Source organism: Heterocephalus glaber, unplaced genomic scaffold (genome assembly GCF_053883595.1).
Source record: "Heterocephalus glaber isolate CG9 unplaced genomic scaffold, H.glaber_assembly_v1.0 deba00001610, whole genome shotgun sequence".
Taxonomy (NCBI): domain Eukaryota; kingdom Metazoa; phylum Chordata; class Mammalia; order Rodentia; family Bathyergidae; genus Heterocephalus; species Heterocephalus glaber.
This window is the reverse complement of record NW_028258381.1, coordinates 11,280,812-11,308,336: the sequence shown is the minus strand read 5'-3', so window position 1 is coordinate 11,308,336 and position 27,525 is coordinate 11,280,812. Positions and strand designations below refer to the sequence as shown.

The 27,525-nt window shown below is 51.9% G+C and overlaps 1 protein-coding gene across 18 annotated transcripts in view; it reads right to left on the bottom strand.

The window, feature by feature from the left end:
* Grb10 (growth factor receptor bound protein 10) overlaps positions 1 to 27,525 on the bottom strand; it is a 107,876-nt gene that overhangs the window by 34,547 nt on the left and 45,804 nt on the right. For 6 of the 18 annotated variants that reach the window (XM_004839853.3, XM_087196051.1, XM_087196052.1 and 3 more), the window contains exons 2-3: positions 7,656 to 7,911; positions 5,794 to 5,935 (exon numbers count right to left, since the gene is read on the bottom strand). In XM_004839853.3, coding sequence (XP_004839910.2) covers positions 5,794 to 5,935; positions 7,656 to 7,876 — 363 coding nt within the window. In that variant the 5' untranslated portion in view covers positions 7,877 to 7,911. Of the gene's footprint in view, positions 1 to 5,793; positions 5,936 to 7,655; positions 7,912 to 11,722; positions 13,359 to 23,713; positions 27,200 to 27,525 lie in introns of those variants that run through there. The other 12 variants (XM_087196045.1, XM_087196043.1, XM_087196042.1 and 9 more) reach the window with 7 other exon arrangements.

The window sequence follows — 27,525 nt, the reverse complement described above, 5'->3', positions numbered from 1 at the left end:
CTTACCCAAAACGCTGCAACTGGCATTCTGATTCTGGATGCTTTTTGGGCTTTAGAATCCTGCAGGATGAGGTTATCTGAAGGATGGGCTCCAGTGAAAGCATGAGGTTGCTTACACTTACACTGTCTCCACAGAGCCTTATGGTCATGATGCACAGGTTTAGTAAACCTGTTCAGGAAACAAAGGTTCACAATGTGCAGTTTTCTACTGGGGACGCCACCTCTGCATTCAAAATGTTTCAGACTCTGGAGCATTCTGGTCTCTAAGTTGGGTTTAGGGCAGCTCCAGCTGTGGGACCTCAGCACTATGTTCACGTGTTGTGGCATCAACAGGCGGCTGCTCCGAGTGGTCAAGTATGGGTTCCAACAGAGACACAAACCAAAAAGAGCAGGGCATCTGATCACGCGCAACCAGAAAAACGGTAGTGAAAAAGGCATGGAGCACGGTGTGGATGAGCAGATCTGTTGGCCAAGGCAGGCCAAGCGGCTCAGTTTGGAGGATGCCAGTGCCCGCAGCCGAGCAGTAACCCTGCACCCTGCCTGAACCTCTGCTGGTCACATGTGGGCAGGGACTTAGACTTCTGGGAAGAATGTGACCGGCCTTCCTGCAAGCGACACAGTTTAGATGTTCCTATTTTGAGTGCTCTGGAGAGATCAAAGATATCTGGAGCTGTAGTAAAGGATCTGTTTTGGGATCTGCAAGTCTAGAGAATTTATATTTATAGTCTGGAGAAACATAAGCGGTTAGGATTTCACATGAGCCTCCTGGATGGTTTCCTGTCTCGTACTTGTCCCGTTCCAGGTCACCGCTTTGGGGACTGTTCTTAATCTTGGAGGCACTGAGCTCTCAGCAGCGCTGCCTGAGGAGGTGCGTGCCCAGAGAGGCCAGGGCCACCTTCGGCAGAGCCGGACAGTGCAGCTCCCTTGCCCCAGGAGGGGTTGAGCGTCACAGCTGCTGCATATACACTGGTTCCGAGATGGGAACACGGGCAGTGAGGGGCTTGAGGTTAGTTGGACCAAACGCCTGCATCCCAACATGTTCCAGTCTCAGAAGGCACAGAGGACAGTTTGCGGGGGCCGAAAGGAACAGTAAGATGAGATGTCACTAGGGCCGAGGGCAAAGAGCTCTGGGACAGACTTGTTGTGGAACTGCCCAAGCCAGCATTCCCTGTCCCCCGGGAAACAGCCTCCCCAGGGCAGGTGGCCAGGGCCAGCCTGGTGCACACCACACTTGTCTCTTTGTAGTCAGAGCCTCAGGACAGCCCACTCCAATCCTCAGCAAACGAGGCAGCAGAGCCCCACGCAAGGCCATTAATTCCGTTCCAGGAAATTAAGTTTTAAAATTCAGCTGAAGTGGAAGCGTTGGTTGGAGCTGAGCTAACATGGGGGCCCCACTAAGGACAGGGTTAGGACAGGAGGGCAGTCGTGTGGGAGCCACATGGAAGAGCACCACCTGAGTCACTCCACGGCCGAGCGATAGAAAACCTCCCTGGCTGAAAGACAGCATCCAGACCAGGCCTGCCCAAAGCACCCTGTGCTCATCCAACATTAAAAAATAAAGCTTTAATGAACATCACAACAGCTGCTGAACAGAGCTTCTCTCTGGTCCTGCTCTGGCTCCTGTCTGTCCCCCCCTCTCTCTTTCTCTCTCTCTCTGCCTCAGTGTAGAAGTCAGCTTGGCTGCCTCACTATGTGTTCCAGATTGGATCAAAGCGACCTCCCAAATTATAATGCACTCAGAGGCTGGACTTTGGGAAGGTGAGTGGATCACACGCTGTACTCATGAGTGGATCAACCCACTGATGAATCCCCAGCTGACAGGGCTGAGGAGGCGGGCCCTGGCTGGAGGGGTCACTGGGGGCATGGCCTGCAAGGTTGGATCTCCCTCCTGGCTTCCTCTTCTCTCTCTGCTTCCTGATCCCCATGAGGTGAGCAGCTCTCCTCCACCAGGCTCTTCCACCTGCCCTTCCTGCCTCAGAGCTGCTGACCATGGACTGAAACTGAGCCCAAATAAACCTCTCCTCCTCTCAGCTGTGGGTGTCAGACACTGTCCCAGCAACACGAAGGTGACTAAGACAGTATGTAAATCTGCTCTTGGAGTCTTACATCTTGACCCCACTCACTGCATCCCATGGGTCAGTGCATGCTAGGCAGTGCCTCAGTTTCCCTCTGGGCACCTGGCTCCCCAACCAGCATAGGGAACGGTTGCTTCTGGGTGGCAAGGCCGTGGCAAGTCCCTCCAGCTGCAGCTGCAGAGGCAGGTACGAGTCTCATGGCCCAGAGCAAGGCTGTGCCAAGGGCCACCTCTGCCCGGACCCCTGTTCTGCAGAGGGAAGGTTCCCTGCGGTGGAAGCCAGGCAGGTGCAGTCCCTGCAGCCAGGGCATCCTAACTCCCCGAAGCCACAGCTGGCATCCTGACAACCAAGCTCCTGGCATCCCTGTTCAGAACCCAGGGCTCCTCAGAAACCAGGTGCTGGGTGCCCAGCTTTCTCACGAGAAGCCTCCCTCCCTATGTGCCGTACCCCACAGATATCCTCCTGACTCCACAGGGCGCCCTCCCAAAGGTCCTGGGGGCTGGGAGCCCGCAGGCCCGGATCACAGGGGCCAAGCACATCCGGGGCTCCCACCAGGCGCCTCCTCTGGCCTGGTGTGGATCCCGGAGGAGCAGCCCTGTGTTGGGGACTGCACCTCTGGAGACAGCAGGCGACGCGCCTCCCCTCCCATGTGTGCTGTCCCCAACCCCGGCCCTGTCCCACTTCCCTCACCTCTTCCTGCGGCCTTGAACCCTTGGCTGGGATGAGCTCCAGGTCCCCAGGCCCCTCTCTGGACTACAGCAGAATTATAATTACTGCTATTTTGTGTGTGTGGTACTGGGAACTGATTCCAGGGCCTTCACGCGGAGCTCCATCCCCAGCCCACTTTTTATTTTTTATAAGATAGGGCCTCACACTCTAACTTGCCACCCTGCAGCCTCAGCCTCCCAGGAAGCTAGGATGATAGGTGTGCGGCACGCAGCTGCCCCAGGAGGATGCGTGACTGGTGGGGCCCTTCCGTCTCTCACCTGAGGCAGCAGCCACGGCTCCTGGCCCTCTGGGGACACTTTTCCAGCTGCCCGTGCACAAGGCCACTACCCTTTTGGATGCCACTCCTGAGGTCGCCTGCGAGTGCTGGGGGTCCTGGGACCAAGAGCCCGAGCCTGAGCCTGCGCCCGCGCCTGCGCCAGACCCAGCATTCTGTCTGGGGATGGCAGGGCCCACGTGGCGATTCTAGAAAACCAAGGTGCAGATGCTGATTGCTCAGTGCAAATTCTGATCTCTCTGGATCCTCCCAAAGCCAAGGCCTTGGCTGTTGCCGCAGCCCATGCTGTGCCCAGCTGTGTCCCTCCTGAGACAGCCAGTGGGGGGTCTGGAGCAGGGGCTGGGAGGCTGCTGGGACGCTCAGAGGCCTGCACAGCCAGCCGTGCCAAGCCTCAGGGAGCCGGGGTCACCGGACTCTCTGTGACATCACAGGGGGCCATGGAAGATGTCACCGAGCTGGGGCTGGGGCACAGGATGGGGGCACTGCTGATGGGGTCCTCTGCGGGCTGTGCAGGGTATGTCTGTGCGGGACCCTGGACCACCTGCTGCCACCCGGGGCCAGGCCCAGCCAGGGTTCACCCCAGCAGCACCTCTCCCCACCCTGCAGGCCCTGCACTGACCCCAGACACACAGGCCGTGTCCTGGCCTCCAGGACCCCAGTTGTGTGTGTGGGGGGGTGGGCGCCCCCCTGTTGTCTGTTTGTGGCCACAACTGCGAAGCACACAGCAGGCGTTGAGAGCAGCTGAGAACAGCTGAGAACAGCTTCGAGGCGAACTCAAGACCCAGAGCATCTCACTCAAAGGGGACCCTTGTGACCGAGGCCCACTGAGGCACGGAGAAACCAGGACCCCCACAGCAGGGACGGTCAGCCTTGCGCCTCCAAGCCAGCAGAGCCCGGGTCCTGGCTCAGAAATCTGAGGTCTCCCAGTTTTCCTGAGCCTGTAATTTCCCAATGGGCCACAAAGCTGTTGAAAATGCTCTACCGAGGCTGGGCCTGGTGACACAGGAGGCTGATGCAGGAGGATAGCAAGTTGGAGCCCAGCCTGGGCAACTCAGTGATTTGGGAGACCCTGTCTCAGAATAAAAATAGAAAGGGCTGGGGATGCAGCTCAGGGTGAAGACCACACATGCGCACACACAGACAGAAAACTACCCTAAAAGCACCAGGCTGAAAATACCAGGTTACAACCAAGAACAACGACCGGTTGCTTCATACAAGCTGTGCTAAGTGAGATCTGCCCGCCTGCACCTGCCAGCCCCAGTCAGCCCGAAAAATCATGACCAAAAAGGAGACACCAGCACAAGGTCCTCAAGGGCAACAACACAGGCCCCGAGAGAAACACCAGCAGCGACATTCCTGGGTTCTCTTGCTCTTAGGGTGCCAGCTGAGCTGCGGGTGGAGACTGCTTTCCTTGCCAGTCACTCCAAGGGCCAGATAATGTTTTCCTGGTCTCATTTAGGGTGGGAAACTCTGTGAACAGCCTCAGCCCCAGGGCACAGGCAGCGCGCGCGTCCAGGTCCTTATTTGAAGCAGAGGTCGTGGGAAGCCAGGCGTCACCAACGCACTCAGACACGTGACAGAGGCCCTGGGCAGCACAGCTCCCTGACAAGGGACACTGACCTCATGTTCTATGCCTGGCACGGCCAACGTGGCTGCCCAGGAGTGTGCGGGCTCTGCAGCCGGCAGGCTTAGGACAGGGCCTGCGTGCCTGGGCAGACGTCTGCAGGGCAGGGGCTGCTGGTCTGCATGGAAACACAGGGGCGGTGAGAGAAAAATGACCATAGAGTGAACACAGAGACCCGCTCCATGGAGAAAGCACCCTGTAAACGCCAGGGGTCACTGTGCTCGCTGTTGGACTCCCCCCCCCCCCCCCCCCCCCCCGGCCACATGAGCTTGGTCCCCAGAAGGGAGCAGCGTCTCTGCTAAGTCGAGGGAGCGGCTGCCAGCGACTTCTCATGTGATGGCTGAGGCTCCCTGACACCCTCTTCCTAGCTAGTTCTACTTGAAAGGAGAAACTGTGTTCACAAAGGAGTCATCACCTTGGGGCCAAGAGGAGGTCACATTCAGTCAGGACCACGGGACGGGGACCCTTCAACTGTCCCGTCCTGAAGGTCCATGCTTCCCCTCTCTCTGCTTCCTGGCTGCCCTGGGGTGAGCAGCTTTCCCTCCGCCAGGCCTCTCCACCCTGCTGTTTCTGCCTTGGAGCAGCTGAGCTTGGACCGAACCGTGAGCCGAAATCCCTCCCTCAAGTGTGGGTGCTGGGAGCTGTGTGCCTGTACTGAGAACACTGACTAACGCACAATCCCAGAATTACTGAGTCATGTCGGTGACCTGGCAGCCGCATTTCTCTCTTTTTTTTTTTTTGGTACCAGGGATCGAACTCGGTCCTTGCGCTTGCAAGGCAGGCAGCGAAACCACTGAGCTAAATCCCCGGCGACCACATTTCTCTTAAACAACTAATCCGCATCTTTAAGCACCAAATTGTTATTTTTCTAAGCCACAGCTATGAGACTCTTTCTGAAGCAATACAAGCCATGGTAAGTAGAATTCAGGATAACGCATTTAAAGGCCTCATATGACAACAAGCAGAGCAGTCACCGGCAAAGAACATGCGGAGAAGATCTCACATTTCCCTCCCATTTCTGGACAGCAGTGCACCTGCGCATCTGCCCAGAACCATGACCGAGCACCCAGCCGTGTGGACCGGCACACTCACCTGCTTCACGGGGGCCTGGCTTGGAGGTAAGGAGCCCGGTGCGAGCACAGGCGGGCTCCTGGGCCCACAGAGCTCGGGAAACGGGTTGGGGATGGCTGGCAGAGACGAGGTCCGGAACTGCTGGTCCTCCTCCTGAAGGCGCCTGTGAGGAAGGAGCCAAGTCGGGTTAAAACTTGCCGTTGCAGACACAACCCCACACTGCTACTAATGTGTCTACATGGAAAAGCGCTACAAACAGGGTTTTGACAGGTATTGGAGTTCACCTGCTCATGACAGCATCATTCACAGTAACCAAAAGGCAGAAGTAACCCAAGCATCCATTAACATATGGGTGGAAAATCAAAGTGTGGTATATCCATATGATGGAATATTACAGCTGTGAAAAGGAAGGAAACTCAGACACAGCCTACAACATCTTAAGGACATCATGCTGAGTGAAATAAGCCAGCCATAATAAAAGGTCAGATGCTGGCTGATTCCACTTACAGAGGAGCTCAACTAAAAGACGGGCCGAGGGGAGAGGGGATGAGCAGTTGCTCAGCAGTGGGTGGAGTTTCGATCTCCCAAGATGAAAAGTCCTGGAGACGGGACAGTTCTGAACGGGCAAAGCCCCACTGAAATGTACACTTCAACATGGTGCATATGTACACTTCATGTTTTCTGTATTTTATCACAACCAAAGAGCTTTAAAAGAGGCTGTCACGCCTCTTTTCCAAATCTCTTCCCCTCAGACCCCTGGGACACAGAGGTGGCTGTGCAGACTCGCGTGCACATCATGTCCCACGTGAGGCTCAGTGTCTGTGGTGCAGCAGGCGCTGTCAGCGGATGCTCGTGTGTGCAGGGCTTGTGAGGAAGGGCATCGCCGTGAGAACAGAAGCCAGGCCAAGGCCTTGAGATGAACCAAGCAGAAACACCAGAAGAGGCTCCCATGTCCCCGCTGCCTGTGGAGTGGGTACTTATTTGCACCGATATGCCACGGACACTGGACCAACTGGAAACAAGCAGCACACATCTGTCCTCCTGCTGCAGGGTCTCAGAAATGCCAGCCGAGTGACAGACACCCCTCTGCCATCCTGGCCACCTCCTCCGACTCGGAGAAGCATGAAGCCCACACAGCACACAGCAATGCAAACGCACACAGGACGGGAGTGGGCGCACCACTGACCTGGCAGAGAAACCAAGTTCAAAACCAAAGCCGGAGTGCTGCACAGCACCCTGTGCTTTCTCCTGAGGCCCCACAGCAAGTCCCTGCCTGTACCTATAGGCCTGCCCAGGGGATGGTCACCCCTACACCCCCGTGATCCCTGGGACCCAGGACTGACCCTCCCTCTAGGACAGAGTTCGAACGGTGTGGCAGAGCTCGGTCCCCCAGCATGGCACTCGGCACTCCTACCCTCCTGTCTAAATCCAGGCTGGGAGCCCCCTGCATGAGTGTGCTGTGTTTTCAAATAGCTTTTGTCTTCTTACTACTTTTTCCGTGTGTCAAAGCAATGCGCTGGCTTCCGGGGGTGGCCCTTAGAGAAGGCCACATGGCTGGGCTGCGAGCCTAGAAGGCCCACCCTGCCGAGGGAATCAGGGTGCAGCGAGGACAGCCTGACAGGGAGCCGGCAAGGGCACTCCCACTGCAAGCAAATCGCACTCTGCCCACAGCACCAGTGTAGCTCAGGGCGGGGCCTGACCAACCCCGGGGTGACTGCCGCCGTCCCCACTCGGCAGCACAGCCTGGGCAGTTAGCAGTGACTGTCCAGACTATCTGCTGCCTGTAGCTTCTCCCACACACCCTGATGCCTGGCACAGCGCCGGGGACCTCACTCAGCCCCTGCTCGCCCATCACCCCCAGCCGGGACAGCCGCGTTGCCCACCTGACCGGGAGGATGTGCACTGGCTGGGAGCGCTGCACCCTCGGCCGGGGCGACATGGGTGGCGGCAGGGGCCGCAAGGTGGGGGCGGGCAGCTGGCCACGGGCGTGCTGGCCATTCTGGGGGTGCTGGCCATTCTGGGCGTGCTGGCCATTCTGCAGGAGGGGCACGGTGTCCGAGTGCATGCTGCAGGGTGAGAACAGGCCCTCCAGGGACGCGTTCATGTTGTTCACCAGCGCTTCGAGGTCCAGGTCATCCTCTGTGGGGGACAGGGCGAGAGTGGAGGGTGTTAGTGGCGAGCGTGTCCTGGGGTCCCCAGACCAACAGCAGTTCCTGAACATCACAGGAGGGCAGAGCCCGCCACAACCACTGCGTCCCAGGTGCAACTCAGGCACAGCCGGCTGTCCCGGGAGAGGCCACACGGTCCCCCCTTCCTTGCCTCCTCCCCACTGCCAGCTGGACTGTCCCCACATGGGCAGGGAACCAGAAGCAGGCCAATCAGACCCTCTCCTCAATGCTGGTACTGAAATAAAGTGAAGCACAGGTTGGCGCAGCGCAGCCAGCTGGGGCTCTGGCAAGGTCTGGACATGCGTCGCCTGGATCCACTCACCCTGGGTCAGCGGCTCTGTTCAGAGCAGCTTAGACTAGCACTGTAAAGCAATCTAGGGTGCCACGTCTCTCCCTGAATGGACCACAGCAGCACCAAGACCAGGTGAAGGACTCTGCGGCGACCACAGAGCAGGTCCTGGGAGCGCAGGTGCCGGACCGCGCCCGGGTGCTGCTGCATGGAGGAGCAGGGAGCAGCCTGAGGGACTGTTCCCTCCGCATCCTGCTTTAGGACTCGCAGCTCCAGCACAGGTCTCCCTGAGAAAATAACACGTCCCAGTTTCCCAGCGGGTTCTCGCTGGCAGGCACTTTCTCCGGGAATCTGGGATAGCCCTCTGCTGCACCCTGGGTGCGAGCCCCCAACTCTCTGGTTTCTGCTTCAGTTCCGGCTCAGGCAGGCAGGTCATCCCAGGCTGTCAGGTCAAATGCAAAGCAACCCTTCTTTTGGGCGGTGCTGGGGATTGAACCAGGGCCTTCACATTGAGCTAACCCTCAGCCCTCCACCCTTCCTTTTTGAGACAAGAGTCCCGTTAAGTAGCTCAGCCTGGCCTTGAGCTTGCAATACTCCTGCCTCAGCCCCACAGATCTGGGGTTACAGATGTGCGCCGCCACGTCCAGCTAAAAGCAAAGCGATACTGATACCAAAGCAAAGTAAGGTGAGTGGCTGCCAAGAGGGAGAGCCAGTCCTCACAGGGCTGTGCAGACAGCTGCTTGCACTCCAATGCATTTATCAGGTAGCTTTCAAACAAAGCCAGTTAATCTGCTAACAATCATGGAGCAGGTTATAATTTTCAGGATTCAAGTCCAACCTGTATACCTGGGTGCCTCAAATCACACCTTCCACAGCCATCAGAGCAGAAGTGAAACTTTTTAAAGGGTCTAAAAATGCCCTCCTACAGAATCAGCCCCGAGATACTCCGTGGGGACAACTGGCACTTAACTACTCGGATGATAAAATCACTGTGGTCAGCACATTGTACTTAAACTTTCTTAAATTCTAGTGTGGATCAAAAATCAGCCCACACAGGGCTCTTTAAGGGCTGACTCTAGACGAGATACTTCACATTCTACACCAGTGGCTCCTGTCAATTGCTAGAGTAGGCTGTTACTGAAATCACACTCAGCTCTGGCCCATCAGCCAGTCCTTCTCAGCAAGGACCTGAGGACCCTGTGTCCCTCCACCTGTGACCAGCCACTAAATTATTTTCCAGTCCCAAGAATCCAGGAGGATCAATAATCACCCACTCGTGAAAAGTTTTTTAGCCAAGTAACACGAGTGCCCTGGCGATGAATGCTCACGCTGAGTGTCTACTCCATGCTAACCTGGTGCAAAAGCGTCTTTCTGAGGCTGCCCCTCTGCAGCGGGTCCCTGAAGGGAAAAGGGAGTGATTTTATATATAAAACGCCATGTTTCACAGATCTGTAAGAATGTATTTATTGCCCAAATATAGGTCAGACCACATGGCTGTCCATCAAGTTATTCATAGTTATTTTCCTTCTTTAAATAGCCCAGGACAAAGCTGGGCATGGACTCTGCCCCAAATATCCAGGAGCTCATGGCATCTCAAATTCAAATCTCTCCTGTCTCACCGTCATTAGCATGTGGAGCATGGTTTCATTCTAAGACAGATTCGCAGTTGGCTAAGAGAACAGTGCAAAGAGTGTCTGCCGCGTGAACCAAGCAAGGTATGCAGACCAGGAAAGGGTGAAGAGGAGGAAAGGAGACAGAGGGAGTCTGGAGCCCTTGCTTTCTGGTGGAGGACCACAAATTTCCTAGTTCACAGCACCATCTAGTGTCTTCTTTGTTAATTAGGGATCAAAGGCAACACAGGTCACATCCCTGGATGCTTCCGGGGTCTTAAACAGGCGCCACTTGCACTGCGTTGGAGACGAGGCTGCTGTGGAGCCCCTGGTGCTGGGCCGCACTTTCCCTGGGTCCTCCCTCCGCCCTTTCCTAGTGATTTCCACAGAAAAACACACACTGTCCCATAATGAAGGGCGCGAGCAAGGCTGTGCACCATGGACGGTTAGAAAAGAGTCGTCTGCAAAGAAAACCCAGGCAGTGCGAAAGTCAGACACAGGTGCAAAGGCTGAAGTCCCTCTGCATGCAGACCTGGAAAACACTGAAGGCCAAGCTACTCCCCTGACGCCTAACTGATGACAGCCTCATGCAGAGGTGGCTTCATGTTCTGCAGAAATGCCTCTTCACGCCCACATCCACACACCTCTGCTCAGTGCGCTCTGGACGACTGCTTTTATTCCTCCGTATGCACAGTATGGGCAAAAGAGTAGGAAAATCGAGCACTGCACTGGTGGAGTATTCTTTTCTAAGAGATTCAGATATTCAGCCAATACAAAAGCAAATGGGGCCTGGGGATGTAGCTCAGTAGCACCATGCCTGCCTCGCAAGCACAAGGCCCTGAGTTCAATCCCCGGTACCAAAAAAAAAAGGCAAACTGTCTCATCATAACTGCAAGTGAAAACACAAATGCATCATCAGGTCCCTAGCATCACATTGCAGAGGCGGAAGTGGACTGGGTATGGCCAGGGGGAGGGTGCAGCTGGCATTAGGTGGGTGGGGAGAGTTTCAGAAGGGAAGGCAACAGGAGCTCTGTGGATGCATGCTGGGACGGCTGCACAACCTGTGACCGCTGTTAGTGCCACTGAGCCGTGTGACTTTTAAAATGGTTAAGATGCTAAGTTTTATGTTGCGTGTGTTTTACCACAATTAAAATATTTTAAAAAATAAAATGGTTTAAAATTGGATTTATTAATATCCGCAAGCATGGTCAATTGCAGTCTTAGTCTTACTAATCCACTTGGTGCTTTCGGAACCTCTGACTTAACCTGTCTCAGTGGAACCCAGTGCCAGTGGCTCAGACCCCAGGGACAGAAGCCTGCTCACTGGATGTCACCTTCACTGTTCACTTCCTGCCCACCCACTTTATAGTCATTTTCCTGCCACTGGGACACAACACACCCATAGCTTAAAGGAGGAGAGGTGTGTTTTGTTCACCTCTCTCTGTTTCCAGTGGTTTCAGTCAATGGTGGGCTGGCTCCAGGACAGAAAAGCATGGTGGAAGGGCCTGGTGGGGGAAAGCTGCTCACATTATGGTGGCCAAGAAGCAGAGAGAGAAGGGGGACCCGGGGACAAGTATGCAGCCTTCTAGGCCTTCATCCAGGGCCTACCTCCTAACGGCACACTGAGCTATGAACGCATCCACAGATGAGTCCATTGATGAGTATGGTGCCCCATGATCCAATCACCTTCCACACACACGAGACTGGGGGACACTTGAGATCTAAACTGTAATGCCCACAAAGGCCCCAAGGTTGCCCCTTCTGTTGGACAGAAGGTCTCCCTTGAGCCCGTCTGCTGACCCCAGCCCTACAGGGGGCGCCCCTCACAGCAAGCTCATGGCCAGCATGGGGCCACCACGTTCTCACCACTGTTTCCTTCTCACCTGGACCTCTGAAACTTGGCTTCCTCCATGACCAGAGCTGAGAAAACCCAGACATGGCTGTCACTCAGGGCAGCTAGAGCAGGGCTTGAGTCAACAAGTCGGGCTGCAATGTGCCTTGGGTGAACAGTGGCGACTCTGGGCTTAGCTGTGGAACAACGGCAAGAGGCACTTCTAGAGAAGAGGTAGGTGTTTGACCTCAGCTGTGGGCAAGGACCTGGTGGGAGGCAAAGTAAGACTCAGCAAACTCCAAGGCTGATGAGGCTCAGTGTGACACGGTCTGGCTCACCGGGTTTCTCCAGGTGATGCTTCTTCAAGGTCCAGGACAAGGCGCTCTATCTCTTGACTAAGCTGCAGGAACACAAATTCCTCTCCCTAACGAAAGTAAGAATCTGTAATATGAGTCTGTATCCTTTTTGTGCAAAGCTTTACTGCCTGTGGAGGGTCAAGAAATAGAATTTGCATAAGTGCAGAAAGTCTAACTGTTCTTACAGACAGCAAACAGCTGCTTCCCCAGGGGCAGCCAGGGGCACAGGCTAGTGTCTAGGGCAGATTTCAGAATCAAATGCAGACAGCCCAGTGGCTAGATAACTCTACCTCTGCAATGCCACCAGAAAAGAAAAACAAAAACAACAGATAATGATTCATCACACTGATCTCCGTAAGTTTTTTTTTAATCTATGTTTTAGGCAGCTATTAAAAAATTCTATTAAAAAATAAGGAAAGTAATTCCTTTTATTCCACTACTCCACAAGACCAGGTATCCAATGTTCAGCAAGTGTGGCTCGTGAGGTATACAAAGTATCCGCTCTCGATCTCATCCTGCCACACTGTCGCAAGGAACACTGGGCATGACTTCAGTCTCTCCTGGTCCCTAAGTCTGTGTGGACCCTGCACCACACTCCACAGGAGAGAACTTTCCACTACCATAAAGGCTGAGCCTGCCAGTGTTGGAAGCCAGGACCTGCAATGCAAATTACATTTTAAAGGCACAGATTCAGTGACACTATTTTCTACTTGTAATTTTAGAAGATGCTGGGGGTGAGGAGAAGAGAGAAACCTAACCTGAAAATATCATTCCATGAGGCGGAATGAAAGATAATCTCGAGTCTTCTTGAGCAATTCAACCTGCTTCTTTCCTACCTTCTGATTTCAATCGCTAATTCTTCTGTTACACCATAAATCAAGCAGGATGCTGGGTACAGAAAACTAAACAAACAACTTATCATTCTGGAAGGCTCTCACTTTCCATCAAAACTAAAAATGTGATTCCAAGAGTACTGGCACTGAAAAGGGAAAATTCAGGCTAGGGTCCAGAAGTCTGCCACATACTGGCACCAGGCTCTCAAAAAGTCTGTTTTAAAGGGAAATGAGACGCCTTGGAATCTTTATCATTGCATTCAGCATCACCACTCTAAGATTCCACGTGCTTAACTCCATACATTTAAAATCCATCCATTTAACCAACATTTTTCTCCATCCATCCAGCAAATATTTACTGAGCACAGACTACATATCCCGTGTCATTTCAGGTGCTGAGAGACAGATGTTAACAAAACAGAAGACTTCCTGCCCGCTTACCTCGCCAGCACACGGAGTAAAATCAGACCGATGCAGACAAGATCACCAGGCAGGGCCCCTGGGCAAAGATGACATGCACATTCATAAGGCACACCGTGTTTTCAAATGTTCACACCACAAATAGATGATAAACATCACACGGAACCCCATACATACGTACATTTAAAACTGCTTTATTGGTGAATGTTCAGGAAACAGTAAGTGCTACTTGGTGGGCACTGGCACTCACACACTGCACACTGATATTTTCACTTCCCCTTCCCACCTCCTGACCCCCTGGAATCCTTCTGCTCTCCATGGTCTATTTCCCCTTTTTCTGTTATCTTTTTTGCTCTCTTTAAATTATGTACACTTTGGGTTACTCATATAAGAGAAGCCATGTGACACTGAACCTTCTGTGTCTGATTTATTCCACTGCAATATTTACATGTAAATTTAATTCCTGCCAGTGAGATGGGATGAGCCTTAAGCTCTGGAAAAGGATCACAGTGCTAAACAGAATGGAGCAAGGAAGAGCATGAAACTTATTTCACCACCTTTCAAAAAATAATTCCTTCTATGAAGAGTTAAAACCTGCCTGGTTAGGTAACAACGAACAGAGAAGGGTGGGGAGGCTGAATCCTGTAGGAATGAAAGACTAGATTCCTGAGGGAAAGGAAAGGGATCGCAGGAGCTGCAGGGAGGAACCCAGGACTCCAGGGCTCGGGGGAAGTGGGAGGGGAGGAAAGGGGCGTGGTTTGTGTCCTTGGATGAGGTGGCCCCTGGCAGAGTGAAAGAAGCTCCCAGGCTGAATGTGCACCCTGGAGGCCAGAGATTCTTCCAGCATGGTTATGCTGCCCGCCTGGCCGAGGGCAGAGATTTAAAATGACAGCTCTGTTTATGGGAAGCCGTCAAGGAGCACACTGGCCACTCTCAGCAGAGCCAAACCTCTGAGGCACCTGGAGGCAATCACCCTGAACTCCCCACCTGGTGATTCCAGGAAACAGCACAGGGCCTGGGACACAAGAGCAGATGGGACAGCAGTGGGACCAGGCCAGGATGCTTGGGGTACCTAGCGCTGTCCCTCCCCACCTGCCTGCTAGCCGGCCGCCTGGGCCTCCGTGCATGAGAACAGGTTTGGGAAGGATGGTCTGTCCATCTACGGAGCTGGCTCAGGGAATAAACAGTTCCCACTGGGGTCAGACATCAGTGGCCCTGGAAGCCATGTGCTGAAACATCACTTCCAAAGGGAGTGTAAAGAGGGGGCACTCATGAGGATGGGGCCAGGAGGGCGGGGCCACGCAGAGATGAGAGCCCTATAGGGGGACCCTGGGCGCTCTCACCCCTGCCCTGAACGCCCAGCAGAAGGCGTTTCTGAGGAAGCGGATCTTTGCCCAGCACTGCCCCTGTGGGCCTTGTTCTTGGACATCTGGCTCTACATGTGACGGGTTAGTGCTGTTATCCACCTGTAGTATTTTGTCACAGCAGTGCAGAGGGACTAAGACCATTCCTAGCTGAATGCTTGCTACGCTCATGCTAATGATATTTCAATTGTGAGAAATAAAAACACAATGTAAGTGGCAATTCTCTGACTACCACCCCAGCAGAAGGGGAGGAGCCCTCAGAATAGGGGTTCCCATGGAGTCGGCTTGGGGCAGATGGCCCAGGGTGGACTCAGAGGGGAATACGTGCGGTACAGGTTTTTCTCCATGTAATGACCCGGTTATTGATGATGCCAATGCACAGAGCTATCACTTTTCAGATCCTGAAGATGCCACGCCCTGTGTTAGCTGCAACGGCTCAAGCTTCTTCCCAAGCCATTTCTCGTCTTCCTACTACAGCAGCCCAGCAGGAACTCTTCCAGATTTCAGGTAGAGAAACTGAGGCACAGAGTCCTCAGCCTCTGAGATGTGGAGAATGCCACTGAAGTCCAAGGTGGACACCCTGTCTCTTCCTCACGTGTTAAAGACTGTATTCAGTTTTGTTCTCACCAAACTTGAAGTTTGATTTTCCATTTACTGGTCTGTGTCACTAAAGATGCTGCTTCTTAGAAGGCTGCACCCGCAGGTTCCTTCACCTTCACTCACTGTCCAACGACGTGCCTGGTGTACAGCAGGCACCTGATAAATGCTGCAGGATAAGTGGGGCCTCGCCAGCCTCTATCCATAGCTGCACTCTCCCAGCAGCCGGCAAAGTAGCTGAGCTCTCTGGAGCCTGATGGACCTCTGGTCCTGGTGCCCCCAGGTGAGGCCACTGGGTGCATAAATGCCAAACTGCTGAATTCCAAAAAGGAAGAGCGCACGACCATCCCACAGGCACAGCAGCATGCAGCGAAGCAGGGCTCATTACCGTGGTCCCTGGTCTGGCTGGCCTGATCTGCCCCACGCAGGGCATGCTGGCAGAAGAGGGGACTGGGACAGGGACACTGGCGGAGAGGAGCCGTTCGGACGGTGGCCAGACCCAGTGTTCCTGGGATGCGGCTCTGTCTTCCGACACAGCCTTGAGCTCAGTGTGCGCATCCCCCCCCCCCCCCAGACTGGGAAACCAGGCCCCGAAGTTCACTCCGCTGTCGGCGGAGCTGTGAGTCCTACCCAGGCTTAGCAGCAAACCCAAGACTCTTTCCATCTTAGAAAACAAAGATTTAAAAAATAAAAACACGATCCCTGGACTCAAGAAAGCTAGAAACAAGTTGTAAAGGCAGATTTGTAAGAGGTCAGTTAGAAAACAGAGCCACACATGGTCATGGGGGAGGGAGATGGAAAGCCACAAGGGGACACTGAGAGGAAGCGCGGGTCCTGATGGGAGGCAGGGTATGGGTGCAGGAGGGGCAGCAGGGGCGGAGACTCAGCTTAGGCTGGCCCCCAAATCAGGATTCTCCTGCCTCAGCCTCCAGAGGGCTGGCATTACAGGTGTGCGCCACCACACCTGTTGGACATCCTTGAACATGAAGGCAGGAGGGCCGAGGACCCGTGTGCTGACTTGCTTTCATCGGGACTGTTACCGAGGCTTGGTGAGAACGGAATCCAGGGTAGAATGGGGCTGGTGACTTCCCCGAAAGGTCCAAGGCAGCTGGCAGAGGACCAGGCCACCCGCAGGCCCTGGGCCCAGCACTGGCAGATTTCAGGAGAGGATCAACCCCAAACACGCAGGTCTGCTGCCGGGGCCAGGGCTCCCTGCACACAGGCACCACAGCCCCGTCTGCACTGGGTGGGCTCCGTGTGCATCCGAGAGGCAGGAACTCTCCAGCCGGCCCAGAAAGGGTCTGTGCTCAGGTCTCACTTTGAGGACAGTTTAACATTATCTAAGAAAAGCCACTCATCCCAACATTTTTAAAAAAGCTTTTGGTTTACTGGAATTTTTAGACACTGTTTCATACTTGCTACCTGTAGTTCTTGCTTGAGGATTAATTTATATACAGTATACTACAGTGGAAAATGGTAATAATATTGCATGTTAGGGGAAAAGAGATTCCTTCCCTACCAATGGGAAAGTTAAAGATATTTTTCCATCACTGACTTGTAGTGGAAGCATTATTTATTTCTAAGTTGAACCCTGCGCCATATAAAAAGAATTCACACTTCCTCAGATGAATGGCCTACATGGGATGTAATCATGGAGTTAGAAATGACACAGGGCACGATGCTGTACAAGCGACAGACACTTGTTTAATGAATGAACGGATGGATGGATGGACGGACAGATGAAGGGACGGATGTCACAGGGAAATGACAGAGGGAGCAAGCAGATGAAAAGCAAGCCCACCAGGAGGACAGAGGGAGCAGTGGGGATAAAGCCTGCTATTGAGCCTTGAGCATCCTGATGGCCAAAGGAAACAAGAAACATTAATGGAGTCCAATTATCTGCTCAAAGGGACCAGACAAAAGAGTGCGTGAGCTGTCAGAGCACCAGGAAGGCCAGGCCAGAATAGCTGAGACGAGAAATGACAAAGGACTACAACGGCTGCTTCAATTCTGCTCCAAATAAGACGGGAAAAGGGGGCTACCGCTTGCCCGGTGCTGGGCGAAGACAGAATGTGTGCTCCTCAATGCCTGTTTTGTTCTTGTCCCCTTATTAAGACACATGACCTTCACACTGGAGAGTAAGGAGTACGCACAGTGCAAGGGATGCGAAGGGGCTGGAGGACTGCGATCTACGATCCACATGGCTGATTTAAGGCCAAAAAGATTCACTCACACACTCACTTGGAATCTCAGTTTGAGCCATGGAATACCCTCAAGAGTCAAAAAGGAACAGCAATATCGTGGATCCTAATGAGGAGAGGGTGATCCCAAAGCAGGACAGCAGAGGGACACAAGGCTCAAGGCTGGCGGCTGCCAGCCTGGGTTTGAATCTCAGCTCTGCCACTAATGGCGGGTGGGGCTGTGCAACTCCACCTCTGGTCTCAGATGTCTCCTCCCTGTACAGTTGGGGGTAATAATGCTTACCTCATAGGACAATTAGGTGGATACGGTGGGGTAATGTAGGAAGCACAAGGCCGTATTAGTTTAAGAATCTATATAACAGAAGAGTCACCCAAATGCTGAAGAAAATGGAGGAAAGAAATTAAGACAAGAGATTCAAAATGGCAGAGTAAAGACGGGCAGCAAAATACATCCTCTCTGAGACCTGAAATTGAGACATCAAAAAATAACAGTTGGAAAAAAGCAAAGCTCCGGGAACCAAGAAAAAGCTGACAAGAAAATTAGAAACTATACAGAGAAACTGAAGCCAGCACAGGAAAGAATGAAGCAGGCTGGAAAACTAACCCTGGCTTCTGGAGAGGTCCTGTTCCCAGAAACACAAGGTCAGGGTCCAGAGAGGGTGGGCAGCCCCAGGGAGAAACAATGGACTGGCAGCACGGACCCCAAGAACAGCCTACAGTATTGTAAGTTACAAATGCAGTGTGGGGCTTTACCATAGTGACTCCTTCCACATGGGAGGCTGGAGCTGGAGAATTCCACTGCAGCATCAGTCATACTGGGGAGTGGTATTATCAGAGGCCATTTTGGCAAGGGGTTAGCTATTTTGAGATAGCTACTCTGGGAATCAGAATTCACAGAACAACTTCACTTCAGGGCCTCTGGGTCACCCTACCACAATGACTGGGTGGGAGATGGTCACAAGAAACAGTCACAGAGAAGGGGCAGGCTGGGGCAGATCCCCGAAGTTGAGGCAGTGGCAAGTTCAGTCCAGGAAGGACACAGTGGTCCCACCCTCTGTGCTGAGAAGCCAGGCTGGTCACATGGGGTTTTCTGAGGAATCTGGGCCTGAAAGTACAGACATTAAGTCCAGTGGACTTCTTGGCCCCTCTCACTGCCACTCCCAGAACAGAGCTAGAAGTGTTATTTGCTGCTTCCATCTGCCAATGTGATCAGGGATACACCTTGGCTTGGACAGCTGCCACTTCCTGGGGTGTACGAACAGAGGGGCTACCAGAGCAAAGAGGGTGCCTCATGAACCAACAGGCTATAAGGAGAGACAGCAGTGATCCGGGGCACATAGAAGGGCACAAATACTGAGAGTCACTGGAGTGAGCACAGGCCTAAGGCAGATACCCACCACTGACCAACCACACCCAGTGGGAAGGGTGGGGCAAGACTCAGCATCCACACAGCAGAAAGTGGGCATGGGAACCAAATGGGCCCTACCTGTGGCTCACTATCGTCACCCATATCTGGTGGATTCCAAGCACAGGCCCTGGGGAGACCATGCACCCAAACACACAGCAGAATACTTTGGAATCATTTCTATTTTTGACTTTGGGATTTTTTGGTTTGTTTTATTTTGTCATTTTTTTAAAAAATCCCTTGCTCTTTGTTTCTATTTTTTCTTTTTCTTTGTTATTTTTCCCTAATTCTATTAACTTTTACTCTTTAATTGGATTTTTAACTCACTTTTCTCTCATCTTCCTTTTCTTTTTCAAATTTTACTTCTTTCATTTCCCCTTTCCCCAACCCCTCCATTTTTACTATTATCACTATTAAGCTTTATTAATTTCTAGCTACTTAAGTTGATTCTATACTATTATTGCTGAATTCTTTTCTATTGTTCATGGTGGTAGAGTTGTTTTTATTAGATATTTAATATATGCTGATATTTGGTTTGTCTTTGCGCCTAAATTACCACTGCACATCTCTTAAGGCTAGTGTAGATGTAGCTATTACTGGATGGTGTGTCAATAACTGGGTAGTCTTGGACAATATTATTATTGCTGATTTCTTTTCTATTGTGAATCATGGCACAACTGTTGATTTTAATTGGTTTTTACTATATGCCAATATCTGTTTTGTCTTCATATCTTCAACATCATTACAGTTTATTTTCTCCTCTCTGAGTGATGTTAGGAATTAAGCCCCTAGAAGAAGTTTGGACTCTAAGAAGAACCTCAAATATTACAGTAAGTAGGTTGAAGACGGGTATAAACACCAAAATGGAAACCCAAGGAGTTAGAAAGCCAGAAGCTAACTAAGGAGATCTCCACAATAGTGACAATTTCTCTACTCTTATTGATCTTTAACTCACAGTGTGAAAACGACAGAAACACAAGAAAGCATACACATTTCCTCAACAACATATAGGACTTTCTACAAAACAGACCATCTTAGGTCATGTCATGGCTTGTGTCTAGATGTCCACCCAAAGCCTCATCCAGTCATAGGTGGTGCTTTTCAGAGGTAGCGGGATCTAGAGTGTGTGATGCTGAGGTTAAGGTTGTGTGATTACTAAATTAGTCCACTGACTGGTCTGGCACAGTTCTGGGTGTGGATAATGGGAAGGCCCACCTTGTGAGTGAATGCTACCCGCCCTAAGTGTGTATGGCCTAGGTAGACTATAAGGGACCTAAAGAGGGCTGCTGCCCTTGCTTGCTGCTTGCTGTTTTTGCTGCCTTCTGCCTTCTGTCTTCTACCCCATGAACTGTTTCTTCTCCTCTGTGATGCCCCTCTGCCATGCCACCCTGCCTTGGAGCAAATCAATTACAGATTGAAACTGTGAGCCAAAATAAACCTTTCCTCCTTTAACTTTAGGTGTTGGGTATTTTTTCTCAGTAATGAGAAAAATAACTAAGACAGGTCATAAAGCATATTACATAAGTACAAAAAAACCTGAAAGGATCCCCTGCATACTATACAATTACAGTAAAATGTAGCTAGAAATGAACAGCAAAAGATGCCACAGGAACTATGCAAGCACATGGAGACTAAAGTGCTGAATAATCAATGGGTCACAGAGGAAATCAGGGATGGATTTATACAGATCCTAAAATCAAATGAAAATAGAAGCACAACATACCAAAACCTATAGGACATAAGGAAACAGTTCTAAGAGAGAACGTTATACTTGTGAATGCACACATAGAAAACATTGAGCAATTCCAAACAAACAACATAATTATGCATCCCAAGGTGCCAGAAGGTCAAGAACAATCCAAATCTGAAAATAATGGAAAGAAATTATCAAGATCAAAGCAGAAATTAATGAAACCGGGACTAAAAAACACTCCAAAGGATCAAGAATCAAAGAGTTGGCTCTCTGAAAGGAAGGGAAGGGGTCTAGGGATGGGGAAGATGGAAAAGAAGGAAAGGGCAGAGAAAATAAAAAGGACCAAGATGCAATATGTCTATATACCAATGCCCTCAGAATGAATGTATTTCTTTTGCAGTGAAAAACCAATAAAAAATGGAGAAAAAAGAAACCATGACAAATCTAATGGACTGCACTGGCTTGGTGCTACCTGAGGACGCTGAAGATCATAACTGATGTGTGCAGATGCCACTGCTGAGGCACGAGCTCACTTCACACCCCACAAGACAGGAAGAGTGTGGGCATCAGTTATCTTGTGAGGAAAGGACTGTAAGCCAGGGGCACACACCTGGACTCGCAGCAGGTGAGCTAGATGAGCTGCCAGCAGAAGAACACTGCATGCCCGTTCCAAAGCAGGACCACAGAAGAGCCCACTGTCTCCCCTCCTCTTGATGACCTTGCCCCTCACGTGAACAGCACAGCAGCAAAGGAAGAGCCTCATTTGCTGGCTTCATCCTTCCTGGCTACAAATAACAGACATCCCACGTGCAGGGCAGAGGCAGACTGAGACTTGAGGGCGAGTGTCCTCAAGAAATGGACGATCTCGCCGGGTGTGGTGGGATGTGCCTAGCATTCCAATACTCTGGCAGAAGGGTCTTAAGTTGGCAGCCAGCCTGGGTAACTCAGCAAGCCTGAATCTCGAGACAAGAAGTAAAAAGGGCTGGGGATGTAGTTCAGTGTGAAGGTCCTGAGTTCAAGTCCCAGCACCACAAACACATGTGCACGCGCACACACACACAGGTACGATCCCAGGAGAAAGGAGAAAACACAATATATAAAAAGGCACTTGTCTCGTTCGATGTTTATCTGCAGGCATGCATTTGGTGGTCCTCCCAAGTAATCTCAAATCCTGGAGCTGGATGCACTTGGCTTTGATCCCCATCCTATCACCAAGTGAACTCTCCAGGCTTCTGAGCCAGTTATTAAACCTCCCAGCCATATGTTACGGTTTAGATCTGGAGGGTCCCCAAAAGGCTCCTGTAGTCAGAGGAGGGGCTTTTGGAAACTGACTAGATCATGGGGTGCTATAGCTACCCATGCTGTTAGCAGGACAGGCCTGGTTGGAGGCGGCCACTGGGGTCTGACTCAGAGGGTGTATTCTTGTCCCTGGCTCCTCCCTTCTCTCCCTGCTTCCAGGCTGCCTCAAGCTCTGCCCCCCCACCCATGCCCAGCCCTGCCGCCATGCTGCATGCTGTTCCTGCCTTGAAGCAGCCAACCATGGCCTGAAACCTTAAGTCAAAAGACAGCTCTCCCCTTTGAAGTTTTAGTGTCCGTTACTGTGTCCCAGTGACGAGAAGGTGACAGACGCTGTGTGATTTGCCCCCTGAGCTCCCTGGAGTCGGCAAACTACCAGAGACAGGAAGCACATTCAGAGTCACCCAGGACTGGGGAGGACTGCTCAGTGGGTACAGAGGCTCTGTTTGGGCTGCTAGGAGAGTTTTCAAGATAACGGGATGCTGCATAATACCGCGAATGCTGTTCCTGCCTCCAAACTCTACACACAGAAGTGCTTACAGTGGTAAATCTTGTTTTACATATTTTTACCCCAGTGAGGAAATATTTCTTAGAAACTATTCAGAGCACTTCCAGCTCTTACCAACCCACTCACTTTCAACGTAAAATGCTTCCCATCCTGTAGGCTGCTGCTAAGAAACGTGTGAAGCATTTTTAGCAACTGTCACACAAAAATAAGCAGCTTATGTTAGGAATGAGGTAATAAAACAAGAGCAATAAATCCTCTTTAGCAGACAGAAGTAACAGGTCAAGGAAAGTCACAGCTACTCTTTTATTCTAAACACCAGGTCTCCTGCAAGGACCCAGAAGCCCGGATTCAAACACAGGGCCAAACCTAAGGCCTCTGTCCACACCCGGGATCGCAGCAGCCAGGAAGGACAGCACCTACTCTGGGCCAATTTGGGCAGGGGCCCCCATCCTGTTGGAATACTCCTGCGTGTGCATGCGCCTGAGCCACCAGGAGGAGGGAGCGCAGTGCTCGGGAAAGGGATGGTGAGGGAGGGACCTCAGCCCCACAGGCTCCCGCACACCACGCTCCACATTGGCCCAGACACAGGTCTCAAGGGACACCCGGGCCACTCCTGACAGGCGCCGGGCTGTGTGTGAGCCAGGAGGGAGGTGGGCTGTGCCCGCCGCCACACGTGAAGGGACCCTGCCCGCTGCGCCCTGAAAGTGCCTCAGAGCCCTGGGCCTGCTCGGTTTCCAGCTCAGCCGCTCTCTGGCTTTTCCTGTGAAAGCAGTGTCCACTGGGAAGAGGATAGCGCACTGGCCCAGGCTCAGCTCAAGGTCACCATCCTCCTGCCTCAGCCTCCCAGAGTGTGGGGTGACTGGTGTGTGGGACGCCACAGCCGGCTCGGGTCACCTTTACCCTGGATCCTAGATGACTCACACATAACAGACTTGGAGGTTCGGCTCTCTGAAGTCTGCTCCTTGAGAGGAAATACAGATATCTATTTTACTTGAGTCTGTGAGCATCCAGAACAACTTTCTAGAACGCACAGTTTTTCCTCTGTGTCCTGGCCTCCATATTCATGGCCTCAGCCAACCATGAACCCAAAATATTTGAAAAGCCCCGCTCTGTCCTGAACATCCCCCCACATCTGTGCTGACCAGGTACATGTTTTCCTCGACCTTATTCTCCGTGTTCATACCTTTCCGTTGTCCCAGGGACTACCAGCCCTCCAGCAAGGCCGTCAAGTATGCAGGGTCTACGCACCCCAGGACTGGGGCATCCCGATTCCGGTACCTGTGGGTGACCTTGAAACCCACCCCCAACACCGAGGAATTCAGGGTCTCAGCCCTGTCTCGCAGCCACGTTCGTACTCCCTGGCTCCTTACCTGAGTGGCTGGTGAGGCGCTCAGACCGGGCAGGGAAGCCGGGCCAGGCCAGGTCTCCGGGACCAGGAGGGATGGGCTCCACTTTGTCCTAAAGGTAGGACGACAGGGTCAGGGCTTTCACACTTCCTCCACCTACTTCTTTCCCACTCACTCACTTCTCCAGCTTTGCTTGACAGTTTGAATTACACTGAAAGGGAAACCGATTCTCAAAGGTGCAAAAGAGCTAGAAGGAAAGTTACTCCCGTCTTTCTGGCTTACACGGTTCTCTGAAGAGTGGTTCAAAGGAATGGCTGTCAACGGCGTGGCTTAGGCAATGGATGGAAACAGTTCACAGGCCCTGGAGCCTCCGATTTCTTCCTCAGAGCTGTCTACATACATGCACGTCCCAGCCACCTCCACCCCTGTCCCCTGGTCCCCTTCCTATCTCCAGTCTGCCCCTGTTCCCTACCACTCCTCCTTCACCTGCTCTTTATCTTTATTTTCTTGTTAGTGCATGTTTGCAGTACATACTGATGGCATTTACCGGGAGAGTTGGTACATGTGTGTAACACATCTTAATTCTTTCTTCATCCCCTACCCTTCCCATTCCTCTCTGTTCCTTCCAACTCTTGGCCCCCATCTCATTTGCGAAAGCTCTATTTCAATTTTTTTCTTCAATTATTTTTTTCCCATCTCCTTTCCCTCCCCTTTGAAAAAGATCTCCCTACTTCCTATATCTATTTTTTATTCTGCTCTTTATTTATACCTTGGGCTTCTCAAATAAGAGAAACCATGTGATATTTAAGCTTATGCATCTTCACTTAACATTATGGTCTTGATGTGCACCCATTTTCCTATAGATGACTCAAGTTTATCTTTCTTTATGGCAGAGTAGTACTCCATTGTATGTATTTAACTCCACACTTTCTTTATTGGCTCATGTGTTGGTGGACAGGCTGCTTCCAAGACTTAGCTATTATGAGTTGTGCTGCTATGAACTTGGGTCTGCATGGATCACTGTAGTAAAATGGCTTTAACTCTTTTGAGAAGATACCTAGAAGGGGAACAGCTGGGTGTACCTTGAGACTACACAGCAAGTGAAATAAATCAGACACAGAAGTTTAAATATCGCGTGATTCTCTTCTCTGAGCCCACACTTTCCATAACAATTACTGGTAACCAAGCTGTGACCTCCTGCGATGTGGGACAGAAACCTCCAGAGACTGCTTTCGAAATGGTTCCCTCCACGCAGGCCCAGGAGCCTGGTGAAACTTCCCAGACATCAGAGCAAAGAGGAAAATTTTAGGCAACAGCAATATGGAGACCCCCAAGCCCCCAATTCTAGAAAAACATCTGCCTGCAAACACAATCTACCCAACAGAAAAACCATTAGAATGTGGGAAAAATATGGCTTTCAATATTTCTAAGCTTACAAAAAGCCAGCTGTGATCAACGTGGTAGGAAGATGTCAATTTCCTCTTACAGATGAATGAAATCTGTGAAATTTTTATAACGCATGTGTAAGCAGCAAGGTTTGGTATTGTGCTGAAAGGATGAGCTATGCACTGAAATCTAGCATACAGAATTATATTTTTAATTTATCTCTCATCACAAATGCAATACAGAGACCCCTCAACTTCCTGTGGTGTTCAATCCCACTAAACTCTTCACAGGTAGAAAACGCCACCCACACGGGGAATATGACGGACTATACCTACCCTACCAACCATCACCCTTCAAAACAGCATCTGCTGGAGCAAACCAGTGGCTTCCCTCACAATTGGAGGGCGGTGGGGAGGCACAGCTCACTGCCACTGCCCAGGGTCACAAGACAGCATCAGACAGCCTGGCACCAGCCTAGGAAAGGGCCCAAATTCAAAATTCAAAGCACAGTTGCTACTGAATGTGCACCCCTCTCTCATGAATGTAGGCCAACATGTCGTGAGGTTGAAGCATCAGAAACTGGGGACCGTCCACAGCTGACACGCGCACCCCCATCCCTCTTGGTACTGGAAGCTGGAGTATCTAACACGGCCAATGTCCTTCTGTGCTGGCCACAGCCCCACCTCCCCAGCCAGGCTGGGCTCCCATTTCACAGAGGAAGACTTGGAGGCACAGGAAGGTTGGCTGCTGTCGAGCCCACCATGGCCAGGGTACAGGCAGCCTGGTGATACAGCCTGGGATCCTACCCTCATGATGACTAAAGCAGACAGTTTCAACTTGATTGGCTGGGGACCCACCCACGTAGGGGATTAGCACATTCCTGGGTGTGTCTGGGTGGGTCACCTGACCTGGGGGACTATATCTGCTCTCTGGCCCCTTCCTCTCTGGAGCTCTTCCTCTGCTCCACTTCCCAGCCACCATGAACTAAAGCTTTGCTCCTCCATGCCCTTCAGCCATGATGGTCTTACCTTGGAGTCAGCTATCCATGGACTGAATCCCCTGAAACCATGAACCAAATTAAACCTCTCCTCTTTTACGCTGTGGGGTTGGGTACCATGTCTCAGTGATGAGAAAGCTATTGTAGCACCCAATCACCCAAATGGCCCAAGAAACTCCAAAAAGCACAGCGGTTTCTCCATTGTGTCACGGCAGCAGGGCACAGGCTGTGACTCATGCTTTGTGGCCTGAATGCTCACCAGCAGGTGCTGCTGTGCCCAGAGCCTTCCAGACTCAGGTGAAATGGGGTCCATGCTGGCTTCCCCTCCAGTCCAAAGACGACAGCCAAGGGCTGGCTCACCCTGCAACAGGAGCTGCTCGCCAAGGGGTGGTTCCCTCAGGGCCAGCTCACTCCCATCTCTGCTTTGAGGAAAGGCAGTCGTGTTTGCACCTTCCTCCAGAAAATCTGGAGAAAAAACCAAGAAAATCCCAAGGAATGGGAGAGATTTTCACTGGCGCCCTTCTCTCTGCCTTTCTTTCTGTTTGCTAATCATAATGGAGTACTTCCTAATATTAAAATCCGGAGATGTTTAAGAAAAAATGAAGTAAAACTCAAACTTCCCTCTACTCTCATACTGAGGGGGTTACATGATTGTGTCTTGAATGCCTTTTCATATTTATTTGTTTTGTTTTGTTAGTACCAGGGATCGAACTTGGGACCTTGTGCTTGCGAGGCAGGAGCCGGAACCACTGAGCTAAATCCCTGGCCCTTGAATGCCTTTTCAGAAAAACAAAAAGCAATAAACCACTATGTGCACACATATGAAATGTTTCCAGCGTTCACAGAGAGCACATCCATTACATTTGAGCCGCACAGGGCTACAAACACAAATGACCCTGACTTTTAGATAGGAATCCTAATCCTACTCCATGGATTACTGTGTTTTCATGCAGGTCTTTGACATTTTCTAGGTGGACAATGAAATCTCCATTGGCGAATGGCTCACAGCTCCTGCAGCGCCCGGTGGTATCTGAGTTCTTATCCAGCCGCTGCTCCCCTAGTGGACACGGAGATGATTACGGCTCTCAGTGTTCAGTCTGGGTCCCAGCCCACGGCACTGCGGGGGTCTGGTGGAAGAAAGCGGGGTGACTGTGGCAGCCTGTGAAGGGGACATGGGTCGTCCTGCTTCCTGGCTGCCTCGAGGTGAACAAGCCCTTGCGCCACGATGCACGGCGGCACCAGAGGTGCACAGCATCTAGGCCAAGGGACCATGGGTGGAAACCGTGAGCCACACTCCTGCCTTGCAGTCATTGCCACAGGCAAGCTGACAGAGCCAGCTTCTGATGAGGAGGGCAGAAGAGACCGCTGGGTACTGACGTCCAGGAGGTTGGGGACACCACCGAGGACTCGCACAGAAGGCTGAGCAAGGAGCCAGCCTGCTAGGAAGGGGGCT